This window comes from Falco cherrug, chromosome 10 (genome assembly GCF_023634085.1).
Source record: "Falco cherrug isolate bFalChe1 chromosome 10, bFalChe1.pri, whole genome shotgun sequence".
NCBI lineage: Eukaryota > Metazoa > Chordata > Aves > Falconiformes > Falconidae > Falco > Falco cherrug.
Window position 1 is genome coordinate 11,993,858 of NC_073706.1, and position 12,121 is coordinate 12,005,978.

A 12,121-nucleotide genomic window follows, 5' to 3' on the forward strand; every position below is an offset into this window, starting at 1 on the left:
TTGAGACAAAATAAAAAAAAATAGAGCAATAATAATAATATTTATGACAATAACAGTTAAAATGAAAAGGAGGGAGAAGGGGAGAGGAGTGAAATCCAAAGGGAAGGGAGAACAGAAAACAAGTGATGCCCAATACAGTTGCTCAACACCTGCTGACTGATGCTCAGCAGTCCCCAAGCAGCGATCCACAGACACCAGCCAGACCCCCTCCCCGCCCAGTTTATATACCGAGGATGATGTCCCATGGTATGGAATATCCTTTTGGCTAGTTCAGGTGAGCTGTCCTGGCTGTGTCCCCTCCCAGTTTCTTGTGCCCCTCCAGGCCTCCCACCAGCACGGCCTGAGAAACCGAAAAGTCCCCGACCCAGTACAAACACCAACCAGCAACAACTGAAAACATCAGCGTGTTATCAACACTGTTCCCACACCAAATCCAAAACACAGCACTGCATTAGCCACCAAGAAGAAAATTAACTCTATCCCAGCTGAAACCAGACTTGCTTACAACCTACCTGTGACATGACTGCTGGAAGGCTGCAGTCCTACCAGTATGACTCAGCAGCTCACTGGTTTAAATAGCACTTCTCTGTTCTTTCCCCCCCCATCACAAGAAAGCTGCCCCTCATAAAATATGGACATGACCTCAGACTTTCAGTCTGCATTTGAAAATAAAGATGGCTTTCTAATTTACAGCCATTTTATTGCGTACCCTGGCAACACATGGCAAAATGGTTTTGTAAGCTCAGGAGTCCAATTTTCATTTGTTTAGCCTGATGAAGTCTAAAGAGTTACACCAGAGATAGAGGAACACCTAAGCTCAAACACAGTTCCCTCCAGTAAGAATGAAAGGATGTTTCTAATGTCATCGGAGGGGCAGCATCAAGGACTCAGCATCCAGCACACTGAAGAGCTGTATACTCCTACTCAAAACAGTCACTTCATGTTCTCCTAAGAACTGTTCTTTTGTAATGGCAATGTTTTAGGTTGCGTGGTTTGATGGAAAACATGTGTTACCATGTTTTTAAAATAAGCACGACAGGTCATGCAATCACAGTATGTATTTGTGCCTCTTCATGCCCAAATGCCCAACTAAATTGACTGCATTCTGCAGGTCATCATAAAACCTGGCCTTTTCTTTTATGCCTTGTAGTATTTGCCCCTGCTCTCTTCAGAGGGAAAGGCTGAATGTCAACAGTATAGTATTGATTGCTAAATGAAATTCTGTTACGACTCACTGTCACGCTGGACAGAATGTAAACATACAGAATGGCTTACAATCAGTGTTTGTTACACACGGTGTCTGATAACAATTCTGATTTTCTAATGCCAGAAAACCAGAATGACATTTACTATATGTATGTGCATGTGTGTGCGTGCATATAGGCACACATTCCAAGCAACAACTTCGATTGCTTCAGTTACCATTACCTATTCCTCATTATACCTAGTGACTCGGAGAGGAATGTGTGCATGTCCTGGCCACTCCTGACACTGAGCAATCCAGTCCTTCTGCAAAGGAACCACTACATGGTTCAGGAAAGGAGGATTGCTCTGGACTACAGGGATGCTCAGAAGACTGAAGCAAGATGCACAGCCTTTGACTTCTAAACTAGTGATGTGAATGTGTCAGCTGCAAGTAATTTTCACCCGAGAGCACTGCTTCCTTATAATGGATAACAAAGATAACAGAAGAATATGATCCTTCGCCATTTGGAAGCAGTTTTGTGTCAAAGCCCTGCATAACTGTAGTGCTACTTACTTATATTAATGTGTACAACTGCTCATTGCACGTTAACATACAGATCACTGTCAGCCTGTGGGTTTCCTGCTCTTCATATGTTCATGTTTCATCTCCAGGAGCTGTCTTTCTAATAGCTTTCCTCTCAATGCATATCCCAGGTACTTTGCCAAGAAAATGCAAGAAAGAACTGCTGGCAGTAAAACTACGAAACAGACCAAGTAAGCAGGAGCTGGAAGACAGGAATATTTTCCCAAGGAGGACAGATGAGGAAAGACAGGAAATCCGGCAGCAAATTGAAATGAAACTCTCAAAGTAAGTCTACCTAAGAACAGGGAGGAACCTCCCTTTATGATGGAGCATCCTCTCAGTACTATCAGATGAGACACTGTCACCCACCAAGTTAATTTCCTGCACTGAATCATACACAAACTAATAGAGCACATTTTTAGCTGTCAATCAGCCATACGAAAAAAAAATCTTAACTCCCAGTTCAGTCAGGATTCCCTTGATTTCATTAGAAAACAAGAGAGATGTCAATGTGGGAGACAAAATTCTGCCAAATGTACCTGCAGCTCCACTGATGTAAACAAGTTTTAGAGGTCCTCCAGAAAGGATAATAAATAAAATTTATTATCCTAAAAATAATAATATAATTATTTATTAACCAGATTTTGCTTTGTCAGCAATAACTGAATTTGAGGATAAAGGCAATTGTTATAGCTGCATATATGCATTGGTGGCTTTCAGGAAGAAGCAGCTTCAGCAGCATTGCCCTCCCATGGGTGAGGTGTTTGTGTTAAGTTCAGCAGCAGGGATGGTCTGGTTTTCATCAGTAACCAGGGCAACAGGGTAGAGCTATGAGACAAATAGCATTACTGTGGCATGTAGCCTAAAGCAAAGATTTAAGGTAACTGAGAGACTCAGACTGCACCATTTGGTTTTTGTGTGTGTTTTTTTAGGAGCTACATTTGGCTATCTGCAAACATGAATATTTTAGATGAGACAAAGTGGATTGTTAAATAATCTGTGCTGCGCCTGCCCACACTGGGACAGTGAGCACTGCTCACCACCAAAATGCTTGGAATCAAATTGAGAAACATGAATTGAAGTTCATTTTCAAGGCTTATTAAATATTAAATATCTCAAGCCTCTCCTGAAAGAAACATTTATTGATATTTAGGCTAGCTCATTCATGTATGTGCATTTGATTAAACTCTACCTCAGGGGACAGGGAAAGAGAAGCATACATGGATCAGAGCACCAGCCCTAATGGCCCAGAGTTTATGCAGGAGTACATCACTGTCATCACCACACTTGCTTTCAGCTAAGAAACAAGCTGCTGAGTGAACACAGATGAGATTTGGGGTGCACTTCATGAATCCCTGCAACACTGGAGATAATCACCTTCCTCCAGTATCAGTGATTGCCATTTATTCTTTGTAGCATGGTAGCACTTCACACCTAAAGAACAGTGCATTGTGCCAGTGACTGCACAAGACAGCGCAGATGACAGTCCTTGTCACAAAAAATATGTACATCCCATAGAAGTAGAAAATATCCCATTACAATTTACATTAAGTTCAAAAAATTACAGACAGAGCAAATCACAGATGTGCCACATTAATACCCATCATCTTAGGAAGGAACATTTCTATGCAACTGTCATGGACCTTGACATTGATCATCTTGACCTTGCAAGCCTTGTGTATTCACTTCAGGGAAATATTTCAAGCTGCACTCCAATATAGTTAATTCCAGTATTTCAGCCTGTCAATTGCTCGTGAAACATCTTTATAGGTCAGGAACCTAATTTCATGGCTTTAAAATACACAAAAATGGTTTCCACCCCACTGCATCCCTAAAACCAAATTCAACCATCACAGAGTATTCACTGAGTGAGATTATCTCATATCCAGCCACCCTCACATTGCTGAAATGCCTAGAAGGTCACACCTCTTTTCAATATAGCCTGACTTATTATTTCTTAGTGTGAAAGATCTAACAGAATTGCAGCTTCAGATGGTCTAACTACAGGTTTTATCCCTTTCTTTTAATTTACCATTTAGCTTGCTTAATAATGAGCCCAATGAATTATTTTAAAGGAGGCATACCTAAAATCAAGTGTCAGTACAAGGATTTAAAAAGAAAACTGCTGTGCTGGTGAAGACAAGGGCTAGTCATTACTAGAAGCCAGGAAATGTACTGTCTATTGGTAATTTCAGTGAAGGAAGCCTCCGTACAGTCTGCTGTGGTCTTACAGAGCAATCTGTGGTGCAGGCCATTAGTCGCATTGGTAATGCCTAGAGGATGGCTAAAAGCCATCTTTGTTCCAAGTGCTGGAAGACAGGCTTTCATTTAGGCTCCTTCCTCCTGGAACGTGGAAGATTCAGTGCATTTCAGGGAACAGACGGTGCAGAGATTGCTGGAATAGCCAGGAATGGCAAAACAGATTGGAAGCAGTCTCCCACACAACTTCCAGCGCATGTGTGCCCTGGCAGAGCTCAGCTCTTAACTCATCCACTAGAATAGAACATAACCGTGCAAACAAGCTCAGGTGGTGCATGCATGCAGGAAAATATTTACACCAGGAAAAGCAAGTATGAGTCAAAAAAACCCCCACCCAATCCCAAAGTAAAAACAGGCACTGGTAAAGGCAGAGTCAAACCCCTAGAGATAGCCCTCCAGAGTTTCTGACTAGGACTGACTAGGTCTCGCCCCACAAAACCCACACCACCCCAGAGTCCCCACTCAGAGCATAACCTGGCAGTATCATGGAAATGTAATCACTCCGAGAAGAGTGAAATTCTTGGATGAGATTCTGAGGTCTTTAAATTCATTTTACTGTTGTGCAGCATATTCTTTTTGTGACAACTTGAAAGTTTATCACTACGAATGTACTTCTCAGTGTTCAGGTGTGAAGTACTGAAAAGAAAATGGGATCCAATGTTTGTTCTCTGTATGATTTTGCCACTACCTATGCAGGTAAGAGCATGCTGCTGCACTAGTAACACTTTGATAAAAGCAATGGGACTTGCTGGCTCAGTTATGAACCCACACCTACCATCAGGCTATAGACCTGCACTTTAGCACAAAAGAATAATGTACAGGCAGATTAGTGAGTAGTTATTCAATGGCTGTCTGCATAAGAATAGCAGGTAAGCAGGCAGTTGTTTTCAAGTGTCAATATTTTTCAGCACATTTGTAGGGATTTGGAAGTCTATAGCTGTCTAGCAAATTGCCTTAGTCCCACAACTATCGTAACTTAGCTCTGCACTCTGGAGGGAAAGCTGCGCTGACATATAATGTGCAAAATATACTGAATAATAGGGTCTATGTAACTTCAAAAATGGTAGACGAAAGAATAATATTTTTTTAAAACCACTGTATTTTTTAAATTGTTTTAGTTGTAATACGTTTCTAACAGCAGTTACGAACCTGCTGAGAAAATCGACTCTGCTATCATGCTGATGAGTGTTTATGCAGTCAAAGCTAAAACCCCTATTTTTCTTCACTTTCCTACTCATTCCATCTCAAAAGAGAGACTGAGGAATTCTGTTATACCTTTTGGGCCACTACTTTTACAGCAGTGCTAGTCCACTGATTTCAGATTTATTACTGACTGACAGCAGCACAAGTACAGATTCAAGTATTCGTTTATGTGCATTACTGCATTTGGAAAGTGTTTTTCCCGTATTTCATGCTCCCAGCCAATTTAGTCTACCACTTGTTGCCGTGGAAACATGCACTTCTCCCTCCTCCTCCATCCAAAATGGCAATATTCCATTTTCCTCAGATTTCCCTTTCCAGCAGTGCTTCTCTTACTAATTCATCCATCCCCAGTGCCCCGGGCCATGTTGTGCACTTGCAATATTCTATTTTGCATTAGGCAACAGGGCTCCCAACAGGTCTTGGTTCCCATTATTATGTGTTCAGAGTGCAGATAATAAGCCCTCAATGGAATTCACTGAATTGAGAGTTCTTTGTGTCAAGAGGCAGAAAAGACATTTGCAAGTACGATTATTTGCGATAACTGCTTTCTGCCTTACAGACTTACTTTGTTCTAGAAGGGGTTTAAGCTGAAACATGGGGGAGTAAAGTAGCTGCTAGACTGAAAGAGTGACGCAGGAAAAGGTTGTTTAATTAAATTCGATATCTGACTGTTTAAAAAGTTAATGTTTGAACTGCCTGGGTGGCTGGTGCTTCTCAAGTATGTATAACCACAGTTAAAGATGCTCCATTATTACTTAATGTTTCAATGAAAACATGTATTCCCAGAAAATATTATACTTTTAATTTTCACTTCATTTTCTGTATCACCTCCCTGGATATTTGCATAAGTAGACGTGATGCATTAAGCGGCACTTAAAAGATTACAGAGACAGGAATTCAGATACAGAAATGTAGGCATCAAAGGAGTCGGGCAGGAAGAATCATGGTTTTGTGGACACAGAGCAGAACCAAAACTCAAGAACCTAAAGCTGATCTTTACCATATTGAAAATCTTGGCATGGGTAAGCAGATCATGCTGGGGCAAGGTTTCCTGGCAATGTAAAGTGAAAAGGAGGTATCTTTATTCAGTACTTTACCACATCTGGAAATCTGCAGTTGTAGTGCTGCCCTGAGGTTCTTGGAAAGGCATTTTCAAGTTGACTTGCCCAGAAACTGCAGACTAGCTAAATGCACACCCAAATTAGACCCTGGTTTGTACCTCAACCTCATGTAACAGAGCGTGAAGTTCACAGTGCTGCTGAAGACCGAATACTAAGAAAACAGCACTTCAGATTCGCCACCTAAAAGCATAAAGCATGACAGTTCAACACACAGCAATCTCAAAGGAAAATTTTACCTATTGACAGAACAAAAGCTGTGCCCTGTTTCCCAAGAATGGCACATCCAGTGGCACTTCCTGACAGAAATGTCTCAGGGCAGCTTTGCTCGCTGAAAAGGCATCAGCCCTCCAAACTGAGAGGTTCAGTGGAAAAGTGGGTTTAATCCACAGAACCTTGGGGAACATTTTATTTGATATTAACCAAAGAGGGGGGGACAGGACACCAGACAGACATGGGATGACAAACTACTGATACCCCTAATGCAGAAATTAACTACATACCGAACTGGGCCCAGTTTAGAAAGCAGCCTAAATTCACCTGGAGATTATTGAGGGGTATTGATGAAGCTCTGTGTTCAGACTCTGACTCACTGAACTAGAAATCAGGGAACTGCCCTGATTTCAGAAGGCTGGGAAGACTTGACACAGATTTATTCCAGAGACAGAAAGGCAAGGGCAAGCCCAAAGAAAGGATCAGCTGTCACCGCTAATTAGCTGTGTACAATTTAATGCATTTCATTCTTATTTGGCAGGAATTATCCAGGTAACCTTGTCACTGATGCTAAAAATAACCCCAGTGAGTGCAGCATGGGCGTCTGTGAAAGCCTTAGCTCCTCACATGAGATGGGAGCTATATATAGAACCACAATTTAATTCTGTGGGTGTATGTGTAAGCCGAGGGAGTCTCCCGTTCTCCTCACTCTGTACTAGACAGCAAGACAAGATGCTGGCAGCAGGGACCAGCTGGGGGGTTGCTGTTGGGGATTTGCATGTGGCTGCAGTATTTTATTAACAGCTTGCATAGTGTCCAAGTGCTTTTTAAACCAAACCTGGTGCTGTGCAAGGATTTGGGATTTTTTTAATGTTTTGTCCCTTTTCCATTATGGGCTTAGCTTTTCAGGCTTCAGAAAAGAAAAAGGGGGGGTGGTGGTGCGGGATGTTGGAAGAATAGGGGAGGTGCAAAGTGATAACTGAGATTTTTTGGAGTCACCTCCAGGATTTAGATGTCTGGATCCCATAGGCATTAATATTCCCTATTCTCTTCCTTGGTGTCAGAAAGTGACACACAGTTGGAAATCCTGTTTTGTACCCAGTGGCAGACAGCACTGTCCTTACAGTCAAGGGGACTGAGGTTTAGTGTCTGCTACCAGGGTTATTCTGAGACATTATTCAAGGATAAAAATCAGAAGGAAAGGGAGAAAGCTCAAGTTTTGTCAATGTCTCCAAGCAATAAGTCAGTTTAGCCTCCTGTTTACAGGGCTTTTTAGGTCCAAGATAGCTGCAGTGTGCCTCAAAAACACATCTTATGAGAGGTTCAAGTACATCTGTACATGTCATACCTTTACTCTGTCCCTTTCTTTTAAGGACTGAAGAGCTCCTGAGAAAGGTACCCTTTGCTCCCTTTCAGGTCTTACACTAGCAAAAATAGAACAAGCTTCACTAACGTGAATCCTTGGCTAGCAAGTAACAAACCTAACTGCCTTGAGTGTGCAATCACAAAAGGACACTCTGGACAGAAGCTCTTTAACCAGAGGTGCTTGCTTGCTTCAAAAATGAAGCACACTGCATGCACAATTAATTATGGAGCACCCTATCAGCTCTGGGCAAGAGCCATGATCTGCAGCTGAACCAGAAAGTGCAATTTGCTGTCTCAGACCAGTCCACAGCACATTTGGCAAGAATTTTTGAATATACTAATGAATTTATAAAGGGTTGCAACAGAGAGGACTTAGTCCTGTGTGCTAGTTTTTCATTTGAACAACATGCGCATGACTCAAGGCTGCTCTCAGTGCAGGTTTGTTTTGCTAAGGATTCAGTATGCACCTCCTGTTGAAGATGTTTTGTATTTACTTTGTGCAAACATGGGGAAGTGTCATTGCAGAGGACAGTTACCTCTGCTCAGGGACAAGAAAAAGTTTCATGTCTCAGGCACAGTTGAGAGATTGTCTTCTGGGAAGACAGTAACTCCTTGCACTACTCTGTTCTACTTCCCTGGCTCCAGTGCTGGGAACTCGTAATCAAATGTGTTTTCCACAGCACAGCAAAGGCAAGGGCAGCAGGTCAGTGCACAGCAGGGAAGGGAAAAGCAAAGCAGCAGGTATAAACACAAAGAGGAATATCCAGGGCCTTTTCTGGGACACTGACTCAATTCCTCGAATAGGTCTTTTAGCATAAATAGCACATGTGAAACTAGAAATAAAAAAAATCAGGGTTCAGAAAGGTATAATGTATCACAAGGGAGCATAATTATGTAAATAAACTTGCAGGAAAACTGCTAAAGGAAGTGTAATTAAATAAGGAAAAATAGTTTTTAGGGAAGAAAATAGTGCACTTGTTTTGCCCTGCCAAACTGCTTACAAAGAGCAGCACGTTGTCAGGTGCAGACCCTCTTGCAGAAATCAGGTATCTAACATGCCTGAAGATCTGGGCCCCAGCCCTGTGAAGTGACAAGCAGTCATAAACCAAAATGGAAATCTGCAGAAAGCCAATAACGCTCTGTAATGTCTCATCTTATACTGGATTATGATTCAGGTCCTTAAGCTACTTTGGATGTGGAGCACAAGTAATTACAGAAAAAAAATAATTCAATTTGCAGAGCTTAATCGACAGGGACCAGAGTAAGCTGCTCTGATTGTCACAACCATTTGTGCTGGTTTATGACAAAAACCTGACCAGAACAATGTGCTGTAGCAGTTGTGAGCTACTGATAACCCAAGTGCTGAGCCACGATTCAGGCATTCGTGGTGGCAGCCCTCACCATTTGTGAGGATGGTCACTGTGTTGCTGAGATTATTTAGGATCAGGGGTTTTGCTTTAGACCTGTTGATGAAATTAAGGGAAAGTGTTTTATGCACTTAAAGCCAAGCACTTCACTGTAGTTGAAACAAAAGCATGATAGGATGAACAGTGTGTATTTGAAAGACTATGAGCTGGTATAAGCAAAAACTCAACCGGAAAGGGGTATGGCTGCATGTTTTTCAGTTTTAATGTACCCAGTTTCAGACTTGCCACTTGAAATCATATAAGAACAAAAGAGGGAGAGGTGTTGTGTTGGTTCTCTCCTCCGCTCTCCTTTTAAACCTAACCAAATTTATATGCAGACTGGATATAAACGAGTTTCACCGTAACTGTTGCTGTGAATTGCCTGCAGAATACCTGAGCAGATAGAAATCACTTTTCCCACAAAATACGTAGTGTGGGTTTTAGTTTGGGGAAGGGAAGAGACAGAGCTTTCTTACTGTTCAGTGTCACATTGGCACACACCGTACCTGAAGGGCATATGGCTGGTACCACTAGAGCAGTATGTTACCACTGATTTATGGGGCAGTGTTGTCAGATGCGTCATCTGCACCTTTGCGTGAAGAACTCGCGCATGATTTTGGACTCTGTTCCAAGAGCTGGCTCACCACATGTGATCTAAGGAAACTGCAATTCATACAGTGCAGTTGCTAGCCTTCCAAATATTGTTAGAGTTACTACAGGCTCCTTCTCCTGCAGCTTTGAGCACAACTTCTGTTGCCTGGCTCATTCAAGATCTTAATTCCTCCCAGGAATCAGAGGCTTGGGCTTGCTGCTTTCATATAGGAAAATCTGGGTCAGTCTAGCACAGTTTCTGCCTTTCAGAAATAACAGAGAAGGCAAGGGGGGTGAAAAATGAAGGCAATAAATATTTAGAAAATAGGGAGGGGAAGGGAATGAGGGAAAACAGGTCAGAGCAGAAGGTCACTGTTTTTTAATCAATTGCTACTTAATAGATATTGTACAGTCAAATAAATTATTAAAATGTATTCTAGCTAAATCTTTTTTATTCCATTGCCTGTGCCCACCTGGCAAGCTGCAGTTGTATAATCAAGTCTTCTGGGGGTTTTTGTGTTTATTTGTGTGGCTTGGGAGCTACTTGGGTCAAACCGAGCACTGCAAATTTGCTTCAGTATTAGTTTTTCAGCATAATTAACTCATCCAAGTAGCCAGCACATTTCCTTGACCTCTCCAGATTCTGGTGAGTGTTTTTTCCCCTGGAAAGCACTAATTTTCTATCTTTTCCAAGAGAACTCCCAGATTTATCAATCCATGCTTAAGTATTTATCCAGTGAAATGAAAAAGAAACAGACAGCACCTTTGGAGGTTGAGGGCCTCTTCCTGTTGCAAGTCCAGTTGTGCAGAGGACTGTATCAAGGCAACAGGGAAACACACCTGCTTGAAGAACCAGCATGTTGGTAAAATCTGAGTCTTAAATTGCATTAGAGACAGGTTACTTCAATCTAATTAGTGCAATGTTATACAAATACAGGAGTTATTTTGTTTTGTTAAAACTACACAAAATACTACTCAGCCAAGAGACAAACAGCTGAATAGAAACATGAGTGCCTCACTGTCGATAAAAAGCCCTCAAAATCAAGACTACATGGCTTATGGCTGAACAACCATTGTCATTTGCTTGAGATAATCACATTAATTAAGCAAATTAAATTCTGAATTAATTAATACATCACTAGTTTTTCAGAAATCATGTTAAAAAAATAAAAAGACAGAATCTCACAACAGTCTTTCCACATAGCAGCTGGTCTATTGCAAAAGGATCAGGCTAATTTGAGGGTGCCTGCAAAAGCCATACTCTGGCCAGGCTACACTGCAGCCTTGATAATTATCACAGGGAGTGGCTACAGTACTTCCAAATACCACCCAACAGGGGAAAAATCTTCCTTCTCAAGAAAAGGTTTAACAAACCAGTACTAATGTGGTAAGGAAAGTTATATTTATAGGCATCATGCAATCAAGTTTAAAGAACTTTTTGCAGCTTGTTTACAACATAAAGGAAAAAGGTAAAGGGAATGATAGATGTGGAAATAACAAGCTTAGGTCTACAGGGATGATCAAAGCAGGAAGCTCAGGGTTAGCATGGACTTCTGGTGGACTAGAACGCCAGCACTCCAATGCCGCATTACCTGTGACTTGCTGTGAATCAGCTGCAATGAAAAAACTTGCTACAAAAGCATGGAAAACCCGCATATGATGGAGGTCATTTGCAGAGAGTCAAGGCTTGTCCCAGCTTTGATAAAGTCACTGCCCGCTTACATTGCTGTGCTTAGTTTACCCTTAGCCTAGCAGTCACTCAGCAGACCAAAAGTAACTTTAAAGAGACAAAGATGTGGTGAAATTGAGTCCTTTCGCAAGAACATGGAGACCTCACAAAGGTTTGCTGTCGCAGCCTTGCACTTTGACAGTAAAAGACAATGTATGTTGTACCAAAACAAATCATAGCAGCAATGTCAATACTAAATGTTCAGGTCAATAGGAAATGTTACATAATTAAATTCTTACATTTTATTCAATTGAGGAACTCTGATTTCAAAAGCTCAGGATCTTCTGTCCTGACTGAAAGTTCCCAGCAACCTCTGTTTGGATTTATACCACCATAATTAAACACAGGATCCTAAATGGAAGACCCTAAAAAGGAGGGTCCCAAAAAGCTTTGGGGAAAAGGAGACAGAATATGAGGGTAACATTTTAAAATTCAAATCCTCTTTGCATTTTCATCTAAGTTAGCCTGT

General features: G+C 41.5%; 1 protein-coding gene across 2 annotated transcripts in view; it reads left to right on the forward strand.

The window, feature by feature from the left end:
* The window catches only part of PHACTR3 (phosphatase and actin regulator 3), a 114,091-nt gene that overhangs the window by 82,491 nt on the left and 19,479 nt on the right, over positions 1–12,121 (forward strand). For both annotated transcript variants that reach the window (XM_055722877.1, XM_055722878.1), the window contains exon 8: positions 1,900–2,053. In XM_055722877.1, the coding sequence (XP_055578852.1) occupies positions 1,900–2,053 (154 nt within the window). The remainder of the gene's footprint in view (positions 1–1,899; positions 2,054–12,121) is intronic.